The sequence below is a fragment of the Sparus aurata genome, chromosome 20 (assembly GCF_900880675.1).
Source record: "Sparus aurata chromosome 20, fSpaAur1.1, whole genome shotgun sequence".
Lineage (NCBI taxonomy): Eukaryota > Metazoa > Chordata > Actinopteri > Spariformes > Sparidae > Sparus > Sparus aurata.
Window position 1 is genome coordinate 2,871,784 of NC_044206.1, and position 20,264 is coordinate 2,892,047.

General features: G+C 39.5%; 1 protein-coding gene across 1 annotated transcript in view; it reads left to right on the forward strand.

The window, feature by feature from the left end:
- Positions 1–20,264, forward strand: part of LOC115571077 (protein NO VEIN) — an 83,649-nt gene that overhangs the window by 12,863 nt on the left and 50,522 nt on the right. Inside the window, exons 7-19 of the mRNA XM_030400127.1 lie at positions 4,062–4,202; positions 5,002–5,262; positions 6,177–6,357; positions 6,437–6,603; positions 7,558–7,701; positions 8,339–8,517; positions 9,787–9,959; positions 10,199–10,423; positions 10,535–10,644; positions 14,309–14,524; positions 18,208–18,334; positions 18,442–18,664; positions 18,757–18,904. Coding sequence (XP_030255987.1) covers positions 4,062–4,202; positions 5,002–5,262; positions 6,177–6,357; positions 6,437–6,603; positions 7,558–7,701; positions 8,339–8,517; positions 9,787–9,959; positions 10,199–10,423; positions 10,535–10,644; positions 14,309–14,524; positions 18,208–18,334; positions 18,442–18,664; positions 18,757–18,904 — 2,295 coding nt within the window. The remainder of the gene's footprint in view (positions 1–4,061; positions 4,203–5,001; positions 5,263–6,176; positions 6,358–6,436; positions 6,604–7,557; positions 7,702–8,338; positions 8,518–9,786; positions 9,960–10,198; positions 10,424–10,534; positions 10,645–14,308; positions 14,525–18,207; positions 18,335–18,441; positions 18,665–18,756; positions 18,905–20,264) is intronic.

Genomic DNA, 20,264 nt, shown 5'->3' on the forward strand with positions numbered 1-20,264 from the left:
TAAAATGAAAGTTGCCAAAGTTGTGCCACTGTTTAAGAATGGTGACACACACGAGTTTACTAATTACAGACCAATCTCAATACTGCCACAACTGTCGAAAATCCTAGAGAAGCTATTCAACAATAGGCTAGATAACTTCATCAACAAACACAAATTGCTATATGACAGCCAATATGGATTCAGAAGGAACCACTCGACTGCCTTTGCTCTAACTGAGTCTGTGGAAATCATTACTGACGCTATTGACCAAAAACAACATTCAATAGGAATTTTCATAGACCTGAAAAAAGCATTTGACACCGTTAATCATGATATCTTAATAGCTAAACTGGAGAGATATGGCATTAGAGGTGTAGCACTGCAGTGGGTCAAGAGCTATCTACACAAGAGATCCCAATATGTCAAAATGGGTGATAACACATCGACTAGCTTGGACATAGTCTGTGGGGTCCCACAGGGGTCAGTTCTGGGTCCAAAGCTGTTTATACTATATATAAATGATATATGCAAAGTGTCAAATATTCTGAAATTAATATTATTCGCAGATGATACAAATATTTTCTGTTCTGGGACTGACTTGAACCAACTTGTGGAAACAGTAAATCACGAAATGGCCAAACTTCATGTGTGGTTTAATATAAATAAATTATCACTAAATCTTGAGAAAACTAAATACATGCTATATGGGAAAAAAGGCTGCAACAACAGTACTAACATTCAAGTAAACGGAGTGAATATTGAAAGGGTACATGAGAACAAAGTACTGGGAGTAATCATCGACGACATGTTAAGTTGGAAGCCACACATAAGACAGCTAAAAAGGAAGTTGGCCAGGAGTGTGTCCATACTCTGGAAAGCACAAAAAATATTAAATCAAAAAGCACTTCATCTGTTGTACTGTGCACTCGTCTCTCCACACCTGCAATACTGTGCAGAGGTGTGGGGACACACATATAAAGGCTCCACACAGCCTTTGTTAATACTCCAAAAAAGAGCTTTGAGAATCTTACATTATGCCAACTATAGGGCACACACAAATCAGTTATTTATTGAATCAAGAATACTTAAACTATATGACTTAATAAACTATCGCACACTACAAATGATGTACAAGGCTGCTAACAAAAGCCTCCCTCATAATTTGCAAATACTCTTCCTAGACAGAGAGGAGAGACACAATCTCAGAGGGAACATGATTTTCAGGCAAAGTAAAGTACGAACTACGTTAAAATCCTTTTCTTTATCGGTCAAAGGTGTTAAACAATGGAATGTGCTAGAAGAAGATGTCAAAAAAATCAGCAACACTAAGTGGCTTCAAGAAAAAGTATGTACATTCAATCGTTGATCAGTACAGATCAATACAGGAGGGTTGATAAAGGTCAGAGGCACAAATCAACAGACACTGTGCAGACACTGTGTTGTGACGGCATGTGAGCATAACAAATACCATTCTGTACCCAAACAATAAGTTGAACCTGAGAAAATTGTACGGTCCAAGGCCAATGCCAGTTGTACATAGCAGGATGTTGTTATAATGTGTATCAACAATGTGAGACAACTTAGGTACGAACACTGTGACACTATTGTGAGTTATCACAAGTTCTTCTGAGCTGTGAAGAACTCAACTAGCCCTGTAAATCGGCACACAACAGTCATTCGATTGAGATTCGTCTAATATTGTACAACAACGTTCTTAACCAATCAACCAATCGATCAATCCACGATGGAGTTGCTGAGCTGGTCAATGAATGCCTTCGACAGAGTGTTCTCAACACGGTGTGCGGGTTCTGGTGAACCGACATGCCCGGACGGGACCTTCATGTCCGGCTACGTTATGGATGGTTGGGGAAAGTGGAGAGTCATCTGCCTTGCCGCACTGTATGTGGAGGATGTCGAGGACATGTACATGTTCACGTTCATGACAATTGGAACGATCGCTTTGGGATTTGGAATCTTTATGCAATATCGGAAAATGAGAAAGATCGCTACTGAGCAGACCAGTGCGAGGGCGGACAACGCCACTACTCGGAGTGCTGTGGTCGGGATACGCTCTGACATCTCAGCAATTCGCGAGTTCGTGATACAGATGCGAGTTGATGTAGCCACCAATCGGGAGGACATGGCGAAGCTAACAGCGATGAAAGCTGCAGAGGAGACTGATGAATAGCATAAAAATGCATTAAAGGGCTCTTACACCATCCCAACACCATCTCAACAAATAATAAATACACTGGACTTTTGCTCTCTGTCGATTGGACATTCTGACCTTGTGGCAAGCCTGGCTATAAGATGAGGCTATAAGATGAGACTGTTGTTCACTCATGATGGACTAATATGGACACATGTGCAGACACACATGTAATCTGTATGTACTGTCTAGAGCTTGAATTCAGCTCTGTATGCCACTGCTGTAATATGTTTTGTCAAAGGTCATAACAAAAGAAGTTGTTAGGTAAAAAAAAAAAAAAAAAAAGAAAAGAAAATGTAAAATGCAAAAGACAAGAAAAGATCAGGATGAAGATTTTATCCTGTGGGTAATGGGGGCGGGACTTGATAAGCTTTGGCTTCTCCCGCTTTTCCCTTTCGGCCATGTGTATTGTATTATTTGAACAATGATGAAATGTGATGTTTATGAATTGACATGCCCGAAATAAATAACATAAACATAAACAATACCAATGTTGCATTTGTAATGGCTGAATTTTAACACCACATTCTTCTCAGCTTTTGGAGACAGTCCACATGCCAGGGTTGTAGGAATGTTTCTTTTAGGTGCAAATGAAATCATGGAGGCCATATAAAATAATGCGATTTACCTGAATGTAGATGTGTTGAAATGTCAATTTGTGAATTATGTCATGCATTTAAGCTTTCCTTCTGTGTGATGAGACAGAAACAATATAACAATTTCATATTATCGACTGTTTATTGGTTTGAGTGAAAGAATAGCTGATAAAAAGACAAATTGCTTCTATTGAGTCAACAAGCGCAGCATCTACATACTCCACACACTACTACTGATGTATATACATTAAAAAGGTAGTATGTACCATTAAAGACCCCCTAGAGTGTATTTTGATATGAATATGATATTAAATATGTTTTAAAGTCCTTTCCTGCCAGTGTTAATGAGCCATTGTTCACCAAATATTATTTTTAACAAAAACATACATTTTGTGCTCAAAGTCACTGAATTCAAGCTGTTGCTAATATGGAATAAAGTTGATGACCATAGTGGACTAGGAGTCATATGTCATCCTCCAATAAGGGTTTTAAAAGTGGCATGGCTCCTTTTGGGTAACAGGGCAGTGCGTAATTTGTGAGTGGTCGAACAAGAGTAGGAGAGAGAGCTCTGGTGAGTGTGTTCAGAGCAGACCTGTGTTAGCGACTGGAGCAGAGAGGAATGTTTAGCATAGATGTCGTCTGGTGGCAGTAAATGTACAGTACAGGTTATTGTTTGATCATGAATAAACCCTGCAGCTCCTCCGTATACACAAAGAACTTCTGTTAGACTAATAGCTAGCACTATCCCTGCTAATATTCCTGCTGTTTGTCCATGCTAAATGATGCCATCACTTATCCATGCTAGTGATGTTGATCTTGCTATAATGGCTGTCGGGTTGCCATGGTAATAAATATGTATGACTATTGACCATGCGCCCACTCTCTGAGGAAGAATGTTCAGTTAGACAGGAAGAAACACTGAAGGGAGGATCTTTAAAGTTGGTTTGTGATCCACCAATATGAAGGTGAAGGAGAAGAAGATGATGCGTAGCTCATTGTTTTCACCCTCATGATTTTAAACTGCTGCACTTCGTTAGAGCCACACTTGCCTAGAGAGTCAAGCTTGTCATCACCAATCTTAGAACTTCTCACCCTCAGATGTGCAGAAACTCCAGGTCTTCCTTTTAAAATACAAAACTGTGAATTATCGGTTATCTTATCACTATCGGCCATGAGTTAATATTATTAATTATCTTTATTGCTGAAGACAATACGTATAACGCAGCCCTACTTTGAATTTTATTAAAAATAACGTCTACTCTGTTTCCATTCTTTAGCAACTTCGCATTTTTAGGAGGCAGCAGAGCAAGCCCAAAGTAGACCTGGCTGAGTTCATGAAGTATCTGGCTGACCACTACAACTGTGAATCTCCCTACGAGCTGGGCATCAGGATACACAGCATTGCACTGCCCATATCGGTAAGGGACATGACCTGCTGCAGTATTCCAAGATTGTTTACTGGAAAATTGAAAACAAAGTTAGGGATACAAAAGATTTTCAATCAGCAGCATAAATGTGCTCAGTAAATTTCATGGCAACATTCCCATTAGGTTTCTGTTGTTGTGGATTTTGTATAAACGGTATGCATAGACACATTTTACCATTCATCAACTTGTGTTTTCAATTTCATTTATAAAGATATGTTTGAAACTAAGCTCGGTGCTAATGAATTTTTTATACAGATAATTTTAAAGACCTTTAAAAAGTTCAACTTTGGAAATGGTAGCCTTGAAATCCATCACTCATATTCATCCACTTCTCCAAATAGTCATTGTGCAACACTGCATCATGCTTCACCCTGAAATCAGTTTTACTGCACCATGCAACAACAACTATTAGAATAGCCACATTCACCCATGCTGCTGCTATGATGCTTGACTTCTTCATTATCTCCTGCGACACACAAGAGTATACAGTGACTCACTATCGCTTCTCAGGCCAGGAGGTATTATTACAAGAAGGGATGGCCAGTCATGGCTGCTTAACATTGGATATCTCATTGGCCCTCAAAAAACTATATCGGTAGATCCTGAGTGATACCCGTAGACATTCTAGAACTGGCACACTTCAGGTTATTGTTGGGAAATCATTTGGCACATATCCATAACTATTAACCACAGTGATACAACCTATCAGGTGGAAATACAGTGGTTCAATTGAGATAAAAAATAAGTTTATTGATATGTAATTCTAAGCTTGTTTGACGTTCCTTCTCAGAGCTTAATGAAGGTGAGTCGTTGTGAGCACATCATCCTGGAGCAAGCCAGGGAGGTCATCCAGAAGGAGATGGAGGAGGAGGTCCTGGAGCGACTGAGGAAGATAAAGAAGAGTGTGTTGGAGCCGTTGCAAGGAGCAAGTTCCATCTCCTCCACAGGGAGCTTCGACCTCAGGAAGAAGTACGCCTCCATGACAGCATCCGAGGTTGTGCTTGCAGTCTTCTCAAATGCAGAGGGGGTGTTCAATCCCAGGATGGCCAAGGTGGGTGTTAGGCACTGAGAGATGTCTTCTGTTATCCAGTGCTTCCTCGGGTGAATCGAAAGAGCTTGCTCAGTGGCAGTTTGGGAATTTTGTGTAATCCTGTTTTTTGCTGCTGTATGCCTCTGGGTGATAATTACATTAAGCTTCCCATCGTGAGCTGTGGGCTTCAGAGCTGCTCTCCACTTCCGAACTCATTAACAAAATGTCACCTTTCATCATATCCTAATCCTTTATGAAGGCGTAAGAAAAAGTTCAGCTAATGGATACTGGTGAGACTTGATATGTGTGGCTTAACTCATCTTGACAGCAGTGTCTACTTGTACATGTTTGGGATTATCTTTATCCTGGTGAATTTATCATCCTTATCCGTGTCAACATATCAAGAACACCTCCATTAATTCCAACATTAAGATTTAAAGTTGGAAGCAAATCATTTGCTGTAGATTTCCCTTCATTAGAAATAAAAGACTTTCACTAAACCATAGAACCAAGCTCCAGACTGAATACATCAGCAGGTATGGGATAGTTTATACATTTATGTGTAAAAGTCAACATTTGATTCCTAAAAAATGCTGAGGAAAATGGAGGGCTGTCGGAGCATTGATGCTGAGAAAATGCCTTGAATCAGAAAGCTTTGACTTTTTTTTAAGTCACTCAAACTGATAAAGTGATTATCAAATATTTGGAGATTAAAGTACAAGGTGACAATTAGCAATTAATTGAATAATCATTGAAGCTGAAGACTGAAAAACAGTGTAACATTGTTGATGACTTTAAGTCTGTGTTTGCTTTGCACAAATTGATGCATGTTGTTTAAAACATAAACTTCATAACTGAATGATTTTTAATGTTGACACATTGTTTCCCAAAGAAACACAACTCATTAGTGATTTGTGATGTCATTGCCACTGCAGCAAATCCAGAGCTTCCTGCTGCAGGTGTCAGATAACCGGCTAGCAAAGGCTCTGTTTCAGCTGGCCATCTGTGGGGGCTCCCTGGCTGTCCCACAGGGCCTTGTGCCAAACGACAAGTCATCCAAAACCACCGAACAAACGAAGACAGAGGACAAACCCACCACGTCTCTCCCCAGTGAAGGTATTTATATGTTTCCGCCACACATATTTGGTTAATCTGATAAATGTCATTGATGCTGAATTTTCTCTGTGTCTCTCAGTCAAAGTGAAGCAGTACCTTAAAGACAGCCTGTCTTCTCAGAACTCAGCCTTCACTTTGGCCCACATGGCGTCTTTGGAGAGAAAGTTAATCAAACACTTTCAAGTCAAAGATTTCCTCTCTCTAGAGCAAGGCAGCTTTCTGGAGTTCCTGGTAAAACACAATCAGGTACAAGTAGTAGTACAAGTCTAAAATATTTTATTTTACTCTTTGTGCTCTATTTAAACAGTCGCAAGGCACAAGTGTGTTTAGGACATGTCCAACTCCCTTTTGCTAGTTAAACTGTAGATGATTTAACAATTAACAAGTAACAGCCTGCCTTATCTGAATCTGCAAAGTAACTATTAACTAAAGTTATCAAATACATTTACTTGAATGGCAGAAAATGGAAATGCTAGCACTTGAGTAAATTGTATTTAGATACATTTTATCAGTGGACTTGAATGAGATTTTTAATTGTTACTGCAATGTATGTATTGCATGTATACCATGGGTTCCAATTAGTGACAATTGTCTCCTTGTTAAGTAACAATCGTACTCTTTGAACAGCAGATGGCGCAATCACTCTGCTAATATAATGGGTCCCATAAGTTCTCATAAGACCTGCCCTATTCAGACTCTGGTTGGCTTCGTTAGGTGAAGCAGACAGGTGTGTAGGTCACGGCAAGCTACTTCTATTTTACTATAGAAGGAAAGCAGAAGTACCTTACTGCTAAAAGTAAAAACAAACTTTATCAGAATAACAAATGCTGTACACATCATATTTGTAGTTAAAGGACATTGTTCAAGTGATCTTTTTCTTCCTTTTTTAAAATATTGTGATATCATATCTTGACTATTTTTTGCGGTTATACTGTACCATGACCTTTTGGGATCGTTATATCCCTGCTATTTACACAACATGGCACTTGCCGTAAAAATGAAAACTGCGTAGGTCTGAAACTAGCAATGACACTTGTGCTGCACTGTGCGTCACTTTGCGTCAGGCTTAAGATAGAACCCTTACAGTCTGTATGAGTATGGATTATAAATCCAAGGCCATTGAAAAGATCTCCTGACCCTTCAACACTGAATAGATAAATGCACACTGTTTTCATCCTGTTTGTCTCTGGTTGTGTGCAGCTGCTGCAGAGCACCCTGGGCTCTACTGTTTTTTTGGGCAATGGCATCATGGAACCTGTAGGCAGCGGTTTCAGACCCACCAGACAAGACGTGTTTGAGTTCATCAACCAGTGTGGCGACATAACCTCCACTGATCCAGATGAAGTAAGGCATTAAAAGGCACAAAATTGTCACAAAACATACACACTTTTAAGTACGAGAACAAAGCTCTTTATCCTATTAAAGGGACAGTCCCCCCCCCTCGTTTTCTGCCTTCTCTTTTGGTGCTTGGAGGGCCAAAACAATGCATTTGAAAATCAAGCAATGTCTCTTTAAGGAGCTATTTGTAACTCCCAGCCATATGCTTCAGTTCAATGGGGGCAGCACAGACATGTACCAAACACATCAGTCTAATAGTGGACAATAAAATGCCACTCCTTTTTTAGAGGAAGGAATTTGCTGTGGTGTCTGGTGCATAAAAATGAAGGGTAATTACTGCAGTCCAGACCATAAAGGAAATATTAGAACAAATACTGCAGCAAGTATGTATGTTTTGTGCAAACCTATTCATATCGGGATGTGCTAAAGTTCACAGTATAAAAAGTGTATGTCATGGGATGATGGTCAAAATGTCAGCTGATGTAATGTACAGAGACAGACATCTGCTGGCTGGGCTTGTTGATGAGTTGTTGTAGATTTTAAGGGTCCATCTGTGTGTCTCAGTGAAGAAAATGAAAATTTAAAAAAATAGAAGAATTCAACAGTTTGACTTGAACATTAACATCCACCTCTCTGTTCCCAGCTCTCCCACATTGAGTCAGCACTGAGGTCCCACTACAGGGTGCAGGACACTCGTGAACTTGGCTTCGGCACTTTACAATTGCTGGCTGGCTTTGTGCAGCGTCAGAGAACGCTGGCTGGAGGAGGACTGAGCCCGGTCTACTACGAGTCAGCTCTGTTCGCCAAACACTGCAAATCAAGGTTAGCAGTGTAGTAAGAGACAGACAGAGAGACAGGTTTTCTGACACAAATCTTAAGCCCAAGATAAGATGACCTAGCCTGGGAACCGGGCACATCTGCAAGGTCATTATCATTAATTTGCCTTGGCAGATATGTTTGGCAGATGCGTCTTGTCACCCTACCAGATGGATTTCCATCGATCTATTGCATGTCACACGTCACACATTTCACTGCCCTGATTGGCTGTTGGGCTATCCAATTGCATACGAAGAAGGCATTTTGGTCTGTGCATGTTGATAAGAGCCCTTGGAGATTGGAAATGAACTGAGAGGTTCCAGACTGATACATTTTTGAATGCGTGTGGCCAGGCCAACAATAACCCGGGGATAGCATTAGAACATTTTCAGGGTTAATTTTTCATTGTAAAGCTGTCTCTAGAGTCATAACAGGCATTTTACATGATTTATGTGTGCTTTACAGTACTTATGTTGACTTAACTTATCTTCAAGCTTGAAATTAGCCGAGTTTCAGCTTTTCAGTGGTATCACAGTGGTCTTCTTTGGGCATTTAGGGGCTCTGCAGTGATCGTGATCGTGAACATCATGTTCTGCAGCATTGGTTTGTCAAGGAAACCCATGTAGTTTCTCCTTCTGGGCCAGCAGGCAGTGGTTGTAGCTAAGCCTCTTTTGTTCATTTTCAGTGGAGCATACATTTCTCAAAAGAAGTTCACCATTGCTTTGATGTCCTCTGTTGTCATTCAATAATCTTTATATTTACCCTCTTTTTGGACACCCGTTTTTCACTGAAAAACGCCTCAGATTATTTTATAAAAAAATGGTTTTAACTTGTTTTGGACAGTCAGATGAAGTGAAAAAATCATTTGGAAGTCTAAAACATCCCAGTTCATCTTTCTAAATTAAAAAGCTAAACCTGTCTGAATTCACAGTGAAATATTAGGACTTTAAATGAGCTGACTAAAACTGAAGGTTTCCTCAATCAAAGGATGTATGGAACTTGATGCTGACAGCTACAATAGTATAGGAAAATCAATAAATAAGTTAATACAGGAGAATCAGAGTAAAAGGGGCCAAGTGTTGGATGAAATAACTGCATCTGCCAGTAACATAACCAGAGTGTGATGTTACCATTTTTTCTCAATCATTTTTGAATAGATGTAAAAAAAAAAAAAAAAAAAAAAATTTAAATAGTAAAATATAAAATTCCTAGCATGGAACCGAACATGTCCCCATCTATGTTGTTATTTTGTCCCCATGTCCCTACTATGAACAGTCCTGAAGATGGGTGTGAGGCAGTAGGACGCCTGGGTGAGATGTCCAATGCCCAAGCTCTGGCCAGTTTGCTCTCCTGCCCTCTGCTGGAGGATTTAAGTGAGTGGAGCCAATGGGAGCTGATCTTTAAACCACGTTATGGCTCCCTCAAAGACTTCATTGAAAGCAATGCAGGTAGGAATCAGCCACAGAGTGTCTGTGCATCATCAGATTGATAATTTGTTGACAGATGGTCCACGCTTCTTCCTCTGTGGTGACATTTGATACTTCTCTGTGTTTATCAAACATGCCAATATGATGACTAAAAGTTTTAGAAAATGGAATACATTATTTTTGAGCCTGTGAATATTCACTTTAGATATTGTTTAATAATGATATGTAAAAATAAAAGGTTATTTCTAAACAATTTACAGCTAATACAGGCCTGTCAGCGTTGGAGGTGATGCCAGGTTTGCTGCTCAGACTCACCACACACACAGGGGACAAGCATTTCTCTAGTGCTGCCACCACCCTTGACCCCGTTGGCACAGCCGGCCACCTGGTGTCCATGGTGATGGCTGACGGGGTCATCAATGCTCCGACAGCCCTCCTGGCCAATCATATGCAGAGCTCCCTAGCAGCAGCTGTGGCCAAAGAAGGTAGTGATTCCTTTCTTATTCACTTCAGAGCTGAGAAATATTTACAGATGTTGTATTGCAATGGCTGAATGAGTGTGTCACCATTACTAAAATACTTTTTGTGTTCTTTAGATTTGTCCCAAGCTGAAGAGGATGTGTCATGTTACAACAGAGTGGCCAAATTCCTCTTGGCGTGTTTGACACGAATCCCCACCAAAACGTGCCAGGCTCTTTTGCAGCAGGTCAGTCACACTGCACTGACCGTGTCAGATTACAGGATCAAATCATATTCTCTCTGTTATTCTTGGAGAGAAGTTATCAGTGTTTTCCATAGGTTTGTTGAAGACACTAATTGGTTAGAGCCTCTGAGGTCCTCCACCAAGAAAACTTTACTCTTTTATAATAATTTTGCATTATTGAAGTCAATTATCTGTGTATAAAAATGGAAAAGCTGAAACGGATAATAGAAACACAACACACAGAAAACGGAATGATTAAACAAAAAAGGTCCACTGGGGACAGACTACAACAATTAGATTTGGAGATCTAGATTTTACACTAATTCGGCTCAGGTGGTGCTGCGCCTAAACCTTATTATAATAGTAGGGAAAAACCTGGTTATGTTGAAGTTTTACTTGGACTTTTGAGCCACAGCTCCATAATAAGGCTCAATAGGAAAATGTAATTTAAGCTCTGATATCCCAGAACCATCTTTCTCTCCTTGAAAGCTAATTGATGATTTATAGTCTGTGCAATTAGGCTTAACACAAGACTAGTAGGTGTGTTGCATCATTCGCTGTCAATTCATAAAACAAACCTTTCATGTATGGAGTAGACATACTGGTGCTGGGATTTCATCTCCTTTAAAGGCATCAGTACTCAGAGTGCAGACAGATGGAGGTCAGCTTTTTGTTTTCCATTTTTTAAACTTAAGTTTTTATCTCCGGGTCACTACTTAAACAATCATATAAACTAATTTCTCTGCTGTTTTTTTTTTTTTTTTTTTTTTTTTTTTTTTCCAGTTTTCAGCAAAATATATAACTGCAAAAACTTCTGTGGGAAGTATAAATTGAATTGGTAAGAATACAACAGAGGTAAACATTAGTAGGGATGTGAATTTTTGGGTGTCTCACGATTCGATTCGATTCGATTCCAATTCTTAGGGTCACGATTCGATTCAAAATCGATTCTCGATTCAACCGATTCTCGATTTAACCGATTCTCGATTCAAAAATTGATACAATACATAGTGTGTTAAGGCAAATTATGGCATCAAAACAATACAGTTTGTATAAGATAATGTGATTTTTAAATAAACTGATTCCAATGATGTAGGCACAAAGGCAAACTTAAAAGGTAACATTTATTCATGCTAAACAAATAAAAACTTACTTACTGTACAAGAGATAACTTGCATAAATAAAATTGCCTAAATAAAAGCTTAGGCCAGCTGCCCCTTTCTTCCAGAAGTAAGTCTCAACTCTCAGTGACTACAAGAATAAGTTCAAGGTATACAAAAAAAACACTTCTGTTCATAACTGAAATCAGACCTGCAAACTCCTCAGCGTAAAAAAGGTGACAGTTTCGTGGGAGGGTATCTATCTATGGTCACATTATGGTCCGCCAATTTGTCACCTCGGAAGGTACACTTTTATCCAACTCCATTGCGATCATATCGACGCCGATATGCCGGAAATTGCGTGAGATGGATGAAGGTATGGATGACCTGCACTGTTGTGCGCCCCACAGCCGAGTTTTAAAAACAGGAAACAGCTGATCACAGCAGTCAGTCCATCACTTCATCCGCGGACATTAAGATCAGCAACTGGACAGCCGCGGAGATCCGGGAGATGCTAGCGTCTCCTCGGTCTCTGAAGATGTCTTCGCTGTTCGCTTGTTGTTGTAGTGGCAAGCTAGAAACGGTCGCTACTTTCAAAAATTTAAAAGCCCCCCGCTAAGAACCTAGTTCTAAACTCCAGTGGGGTGCAATGTAAAGCTCTTATTTTGAAGACAAATTCGTTGTCTTTCTTTCCCCAAGCTTGCTGCAACGCTGTGTACGGAAGCCCGTGGGGGCGCACAGAGAGACAGGGGAACGTTAGTAAAAAATCGATTTTTGAAGTTTATGAATCGATTTAGAACTGTGGATGATTAAAATCACAATTCTTATGTGAATCGATTTTTTTCCCCCATCCCTAAACATTAGGGGAAAGAAAATTGCTAAAATAATTGAAGCACAAGATAGGAAAGCAATGGGAGCATGTGTATATACTCAAAGGGGACGGATGAAAAGGGGAGACTAAGTTACATATCTGATTTAGAAGATGTGTAAGTGTTCAGATCACCTGATTATATTAGTAATGTCCGGGGAAGCCTCCCATCTTTAAATAAATATATATTTATGGAGTCTCAAGGAGTATGTTATTTGGTCCATCTTGGTCCCAGTTCAAATATTGGACTATTTGTAAAAGATATTTTTTAGCTGTCCTATCCATGCCTTTCAGTATTAGACAGTCCCTCCAGAAAAACGCGATTATGCGATCGCATGATTCAATGCATGATCAGGCAAAGTCCGCATATGTATGCGGGGGCTGCATTTTTTCAAATACGCCGCACTTTCACCACATAAATTGCCGATTTCCACGCAAAATATGCGGGGCTTGCGTGATTTCATAATCCCCGCATTTTCATTGCAAAAAAGTCACATATATCTCTGCAGAAGGTTGAAAACTTTTGCATTTACTTCACACAAGAGCAGCCATTTTCCCCTGTTGCCATGGGAACGTTATGAAGTGACGTAATTACACGACGTGAACATTATCGAAAAGCTGCAAACCCCGCGATGAAGCCATGATGAAGCCCACAAATCAGTCTCATTTGCCAACAAACAATCATACTTGTTTCAAAAACCTTACAGTTGTAAGTATATAAGTAGTATGTAAATTTACATTACAGTAAGAGATTGCACTTTGTGCATTGGAAGCACTTATTTTAACAGAAGATGTCTGTTTTTTACAGCTACCTCTGTAAAACAGGAAGCACACATTTTATTTTTTTATATTTTATTTATTCATATTTACAGAATTTGTAGCATATTCCTTTTGTAAAACTACAGAACTTGTTCAACTCATCAATGTTTTGTAAGTTTGAGCCATGTGTTTATTAAGGTCTGAAATAAAACAAGCTGAGAACTTAAATATTCCCAGCACTTTCTGTGATGTAGTATGCTGCTTATCATAGGAAGTAATAAGAAATGACTCTTTACATTAAGGTAGTAGCTTAGTGAGAACAGGGTGTTGGGGGAATCCCTTTTTTTCTCCAAAAACGCAGTTTTTGCAAGTTCCCGCAATTTTTGCAAGTTCCCGCAATTTCATCGCATAAAATTGCATAAATATCCCGCATATTCCATCGCATTTTTTAGGAAAACGTGCCGCATAATCAAGGATTTTTGCCCGCAACAATCACAAAAAAACTCTGCGTTTTTCTGGAAGGACTGATTAGACGCAGTAGTGCCACCTTTGATCCATTGTGATATTTTGGTGAAAGGTGCTCAGCTTTTAAATAGCAAACACATAAACTGTGACACCATGTCAGGGTCTCCTTGACCAAAAGAGTGGGCAGCTGTAGCCTGTGAAGTTAATCAGTTTTATTGAATTGAGAAGGTGGTAGTTATCAGTCTCACAGTTGTCATGCCAACTACAGTCTGGCCACATAGATAAATCAGCTTCCCTGGCTTGTTGGTCTTTGAAACACACTCCAGTTTCTTCTTTCATTTGTTTGTTTTTTCAGCAGTCATTATAACATACAGTAGTTTGCATAACGAAGTTTCAAAAGCATTATTAGCAAATGGACTCTTACAACTCTGATTAAGAAACGGTGTGTATGTTCTTGTGTGAATGTGACTTTCAGGTCTTTTTGGAGCCCTTTTCCCTTGTCCTTGGCCAGGCCAAGTCTAAACAGGTCCTGATCACTGCGGCCCAGTCTGACCCAAGGCACATGAACTGTCTGCACCGACTGGGCATCCTCCTGGGCATCACAACCTGGGTTAGAGACTACCAGAAAAAACTGAACCCAGCACAGTGCCAGGACTGCAACACACCCAGAGCTTCGGTGGAACAGGCCAAGGTCTGAATATTTAGAAAATGTCGTATCTGAAACACAGAAATATCAACACTACTACAATACTTAAATGTATGGACCTTGGAAATGTATTGTCCTAACCATACAGACTGCATCTATCTTGGGGAGAAGAAATCATCTGATCCACATGACGTGATCTTTGCACATTTTTAGGTCCCACTGGAACTGAAAAGTAATATCTGAGTAGTGTAATGCCAAAACAGCATACAACATTAAAAACCACCTCCCCAAAAGCTGTTACATCATATTGAACACATTTACTTGAACAAATTCAAAGTTTAATTTTTGTTTTGTATGTAGTCGTGAATGGCTTGAAAAACCAGGGAAGGGGCGCCGTTTAGCTTAGTGGGTAGAGCGGGCGTCCTATATACAGAGGCTCCCGGCCCGGGTCCCTTTGCTGCGTGTCACTCCCCTTCTCTAATCCTGTTTCCTGTCTGAGTCTCCTATCAATAAAGCCAATAAAGCCAAAAAAATACTTAAAAAAAAAGAAAAACCAGTGAAAACATTTTTTTTAATTTTTATCAATCCATTATTTTTTTGATTAATTGACTGATCTATCGATAATTTTTGGTGTTATTCCAAGTATTGTGTTTTTATCACTAGATTGTACGGTGGCCGGGAGGTGCAAACTAAAATTACAAAATGTGAAACACTTTTACGAAGCTTGAGACAAATTTACATTTTGGAAAACATTTTTACATATCATAAAACAAAATTACATTACCGAAACAAATTTACATTTCACAAAACAAATGTACATTTCAGAAAACAAATTAACATGATACAAAACACTTTTACAAACACCAAAACAAATTGACTTTTCAGAAAACAAATTAACATGATACAAAACACTTCTACAAACGCAGAGACAAATTTACATTTCATAAAACAAATTTACATTTCATAAAACAAATTTACATTTCAGAAAACAAATTTACATTTCAGAAAACAAATTTACATTTCAGAAAACAAATTAACATGATACAAAACACTTTTACAAACGCCGAAACAAATTTACAAGTGGTGAAACACTTTTACAAGACCCAAAACAAATTTACAAATAACATCAACCGGAAAGGGAATGTACCAACTCCGGGGTTGAACCGGAATTATACAACAAGTAGTTCCGACCAAGCAATCTGATTGGTCAACAAGACATTTTGACCGTGCTCAAATCAGCATGAGAGCACGCCTGACTCATTACTCAAAATATTACTATGCCAAGTCTGTGGCAATAGTGTATCCATCTCCATGGCAACATAGTAACTGTCAGAGCTGAGCAAAAAAAAAAAGTACGGCTTGAAATTCAAACTTTCTGCCGTAAAATATGCAGAGGAAAAATCGGGAGAAGCAGCCGCTAGACATTTCTCTGTCGACCCCAAGAGAGTGAGAGATTGGTGATAAAAAAAAAAACGGAGCTGTCCGAGGAGGACAGCAACAGGGCCAGGCTGCCTGCTGGAGGGAGGAAGAAGGCTAGTGAGGAACCTGAGATAAACATGCGGGAATTAGTTATCAGCAAACGGGCACGCCACGAGAGAGTGTCCCACAAAATGATCAGGGCGATGGAGAAACAAATGTACGCCACCGTGAGTGACAGCACAGATGATGAATTATCTGTGAGTGCTGGTTTGCTGAATCGTTTCCTCCGCTGCAACAACTTCAGTTGCAGAAGACAACTATTGCCCAGCAGGATGCCGGAGAATTCACAGAGAAGCTGGCGAAGTTTGTGACATTTTCATCCCGGATTTTTGAGAGGAAGGAATTAAACGCCTGTCCCAAATTGCCCCCTGGTCCCAAATAAACACCTGGTCTGTTAAGTGATTGAAACAAATAAATGCCCCGGCTATTATTTATTTTCCCTTCAGTGTGAGAGACACTATTGTGGCCGCGGTGAAAACGTTTTATAAAAAATATAAAAGAAAAAAAAATCAACATCTTTGTTATAACTTGGGCGATAAAAATAAGCCTTTTCTGTTTATCTGTGCAGTATTGATTTAGTTCGGGAAATTCCGAGATCCCGATAAAACATGAACGTCAGCTCAGACTTCACTCAGCTGGGACTAGAAAATCCTTTCTGTTGCTAGGTCGTTACTGAGGGTTGGATTATTTGATGGAGTGGTAAACTACGTTCCATTACACATATGAGTCTACTGACCTGACTGATTTTGTTTCAGTTATTAGTCAGACCCCGTGTGTTTCCATGGAAATGCGACGCACACTCGCAAAAACCTTTAAAATTTGAGAGCAAATTGTCCATCAACATGGATATATTTTGATTATACATTTTATTTGTGTTGGTATTAGTTGTATAATCGCAATATTACCCTCGAGGGTGTGCTTTAACGTCATTTGAGCACTTCAGTGCTGCTTGCGGGTTAGATTGATGGACCAGATATGCTGCAGCAGTGCATAAAATATTTTAATGAGGGACACTCGTACGCTGTAATCGTGGACATGATGTCATGTTTACACAGTGTTCACATCAGCTTGAGTTCTCTGAGAAAAAACTGAATGGAGCCGGGTTATATCGCAGAAAGGATTACTCCTCTATTCCTGATGTGAACACCGTGTAAACATTACATCATGTCCACGATTACAACGTACGAGTGTCCCTCATTAAAATATTTTATGCACTGCTGCAGCATATCTGGTCCGTCGATCTGGTCCATGCCCCTTAAAAACTCTAAAGACCGACCACACGAAGAACAAAACCGCGTTAAACGGCTCATATGTTGTCCACAAAACGGGCAAAACCTCACTCGATGGCTGTCCATCTTGAGCTCACCATGAACTCCATCAACAACAACAACAACTGGAATTGGCCGCTGCCGGGTTATCACTTCCGGTTCAACCCCGGAGTTGGTACATTCCCTTTCTGGTTGATGTTATTTGTAAATTTGTTTTGGGACTTGCAAAAGTGTTTCACCACTTGTAAATTTGTTTCGGCGTTTGTAAAAGTGTTTTGTATCATGTTAATTTGGTTTCTGAAATGTAAATTTGTTTCCTGAAATGTACATTTGTTATTTGTTATTTTACAATGTATACCAAGCAAACTAAAATTTGTTAAAGGAGGAATTGTTCAGTCCTCTCAGCCTACAGAATCAGCAGCAGAATCGTATGAGTTGTAGTTATTCAAAGCCTTAGTTGCAACCTAGGCCTACATCATTTCAGAAATGCATCTGACTGGATTCTGATTTCAAACAGATTCAAAACTAAAATCTGATTCTTGAGGCAGATTTGATACTGGATTCAGATTTTGATTATGTGCAACTCCTAATTGCAAGGCCTCACAAGAATTGGTAGACTCTGTGCTGCTTGGAAAAAAAATAAAATCATAAGAAATGAGGCATTTCTGTTCTTTGTAAGCTCACACTCACGCAGACAACTAGTGACAACTGGTCTGTTCTTTTATTTTGGCCATGGCATTTAAAAATATGTAGTTTGACACAGTGGTCTGACCTAACTGATGTTTCTGATGTGCCTACTTTATGTACTGTGTTTCTTTGCTGGTGTCTTTGGTAAGCCAAATCTGCAAGTAACTAACTCTAGCTGTCATTTTGTTTAATCTGTGGCCGAACAGGTGACCTAGCCCTCCAACCTGACATTCAGTGTAACTGTTTTTGTTTCTCTTCTCATCCTAGCTCACTTGGCACACTTTTTTTTTTCAGTCTAATTTGATAGATTCTGAGAGCAGCAGTCTGTCAGCTCTTAATATGAGTGAAGATGAGTTTCTTGAGGACAACGTCATTGACAACAGCTTTGCTTCCTCCCATCTCACCCAGAGCCTACAACAAGGTGAGTGAAAGTAGTACTCCTCCACAGCACTGTTTTTTTTTATTTTGTACTCTACATAAACCACTTAGCAATTTGATTTTCTTTGGTTGTAATTTGTTTTCTTCTAGTCAATGGTGATGAAGATGTCGAGGTTGATGAGGGGGAGGATGAAGAGGAGCTGTATGAGTTGACCTCACTGCCTAATGGAGAGACTTCAGATATCAGCAGTGAAGCTGAAGGAGGCCAGGGCGAGGAGCAGTCAGAAATGTCTGATTTGAATGAAAAGGATGCTGCCAGCTGCCAGTCAGGGACCACATTAGATTTCCAGAGAGCTATAATTGAGGATATCAGGTTTGTTTTCATGATGTCAACCTTTACAGTTACCTACACTGTATCCACAGCTTATCTATACTTATCTCCTGTCTCATTTTTGTTTCTGACAGGAAGAGGGAGTTTGGTATCGGTGTGGAATTGACCGCTGAAGGCCAGAGCCTGATGCAGGTCCACCAGAACAGGCTGGGCCGTAGCTTGGACCGCCTCTCCACCGAACTCTACAGCAAAGACACACACTTCGTCCTGGAACTTATTCAGGTGGCTTCTATATTATTTAAATCTAGTGAAATCTTGATTATTTGTCACTTGTACATCCTTATCAGATATGCCAAGTTATCATGAATAGTGCTGGATTTAAAATGGATGATCTAATTCAAATCAGTCTTTATTTGAATGATCCGATATCGAGTCATAAAATCTTGAGATCATTCTTTTAGTATACCTTTGCCTTTTCATTTGCGTAGAGTCCGTAATTAACCTAATGAGGAATGCAGTTTTCCTTTTGGCGAGTAAATGAGGCTCTCTGCCATACTGACAGATTCTTTGTACCAAAACAGTCATGTGATTAAAAACTCTGTGTCGGATGTTCACAGTCACAGTATAGGGAATCCATGCTGCATTTAAGTGCACTGGAATTGTATGATGCTGTAAAGTTTCTTTTTGTTCTTCTTTTTGTTTTGTCTTATTTTCCTTTGTTGAAATATATATGCCTACATCAGCCATTTCTGTCCTGTCCTGTCACTACTCCATTTTTATCCATTACATACTAAAGTCACAACAGTATCCCATTCATTTCAGGCAGATTTTATCCACAAATCTCCCAAACCATTTAATTAAATTCTATTATTGTAATATTTTTTTATGATGTACTGGGTTTTGGGATTTCTTGTACAATTAACAGCATTAATCCTCAGAATTTAATGTTTTGGTCTTTTATATTATGATCAAGTGTGATTTATTTTTGGTAAAAGTAAAAAGACACTTGAGCGTACGATTTACTGTATAGACAGCTCTGCAGATTTTGTAGTTTAAAAAACTTGGACAGAATAATTCTAATACATATACTGTTATAATAATTTGCTAAAAGTCATCACAAAGTCCACTTGCAGTGTTCATTTTGGGTCTTTACATACACAACAACATACAGATTTGGCCTCTTTAATCTTCCTGTTCCGCCATCACGAGGCCCTAACCATTCTGTGACAGGTCCGTGCTCAGACCCTGTCAACTGTGACTGGAATGAGATCCACCGCGATGATGTAGTGAACGCAGGGCCGAAACGTAATGTGTGGAAACCAGTTGCAATGGTTTATCCATCCACCAGGACAAGCAGTGGTGATAGAAGCTGAAGCATTAATTCAGTGTGAGATCATATATGTATATATATTTGGGCGATTAACGCTCGGTATTAAAAAGAAAAACAAAAGCGCATTGTATGATTTACGGCCGTTGGTGGCACCTGTAGTCTTGATCCAGAGGCTGGCACAGTCCCGGCCCTGAGTAATTTGGTGCCCTAGGCAAAATCTTAGGCGGCGCCCCCTTCGCAGTCAATTTCACAATCAATTTTTATATACTCACACAGAAACTGCATGTATATATATTCAAGATTTTATTTATT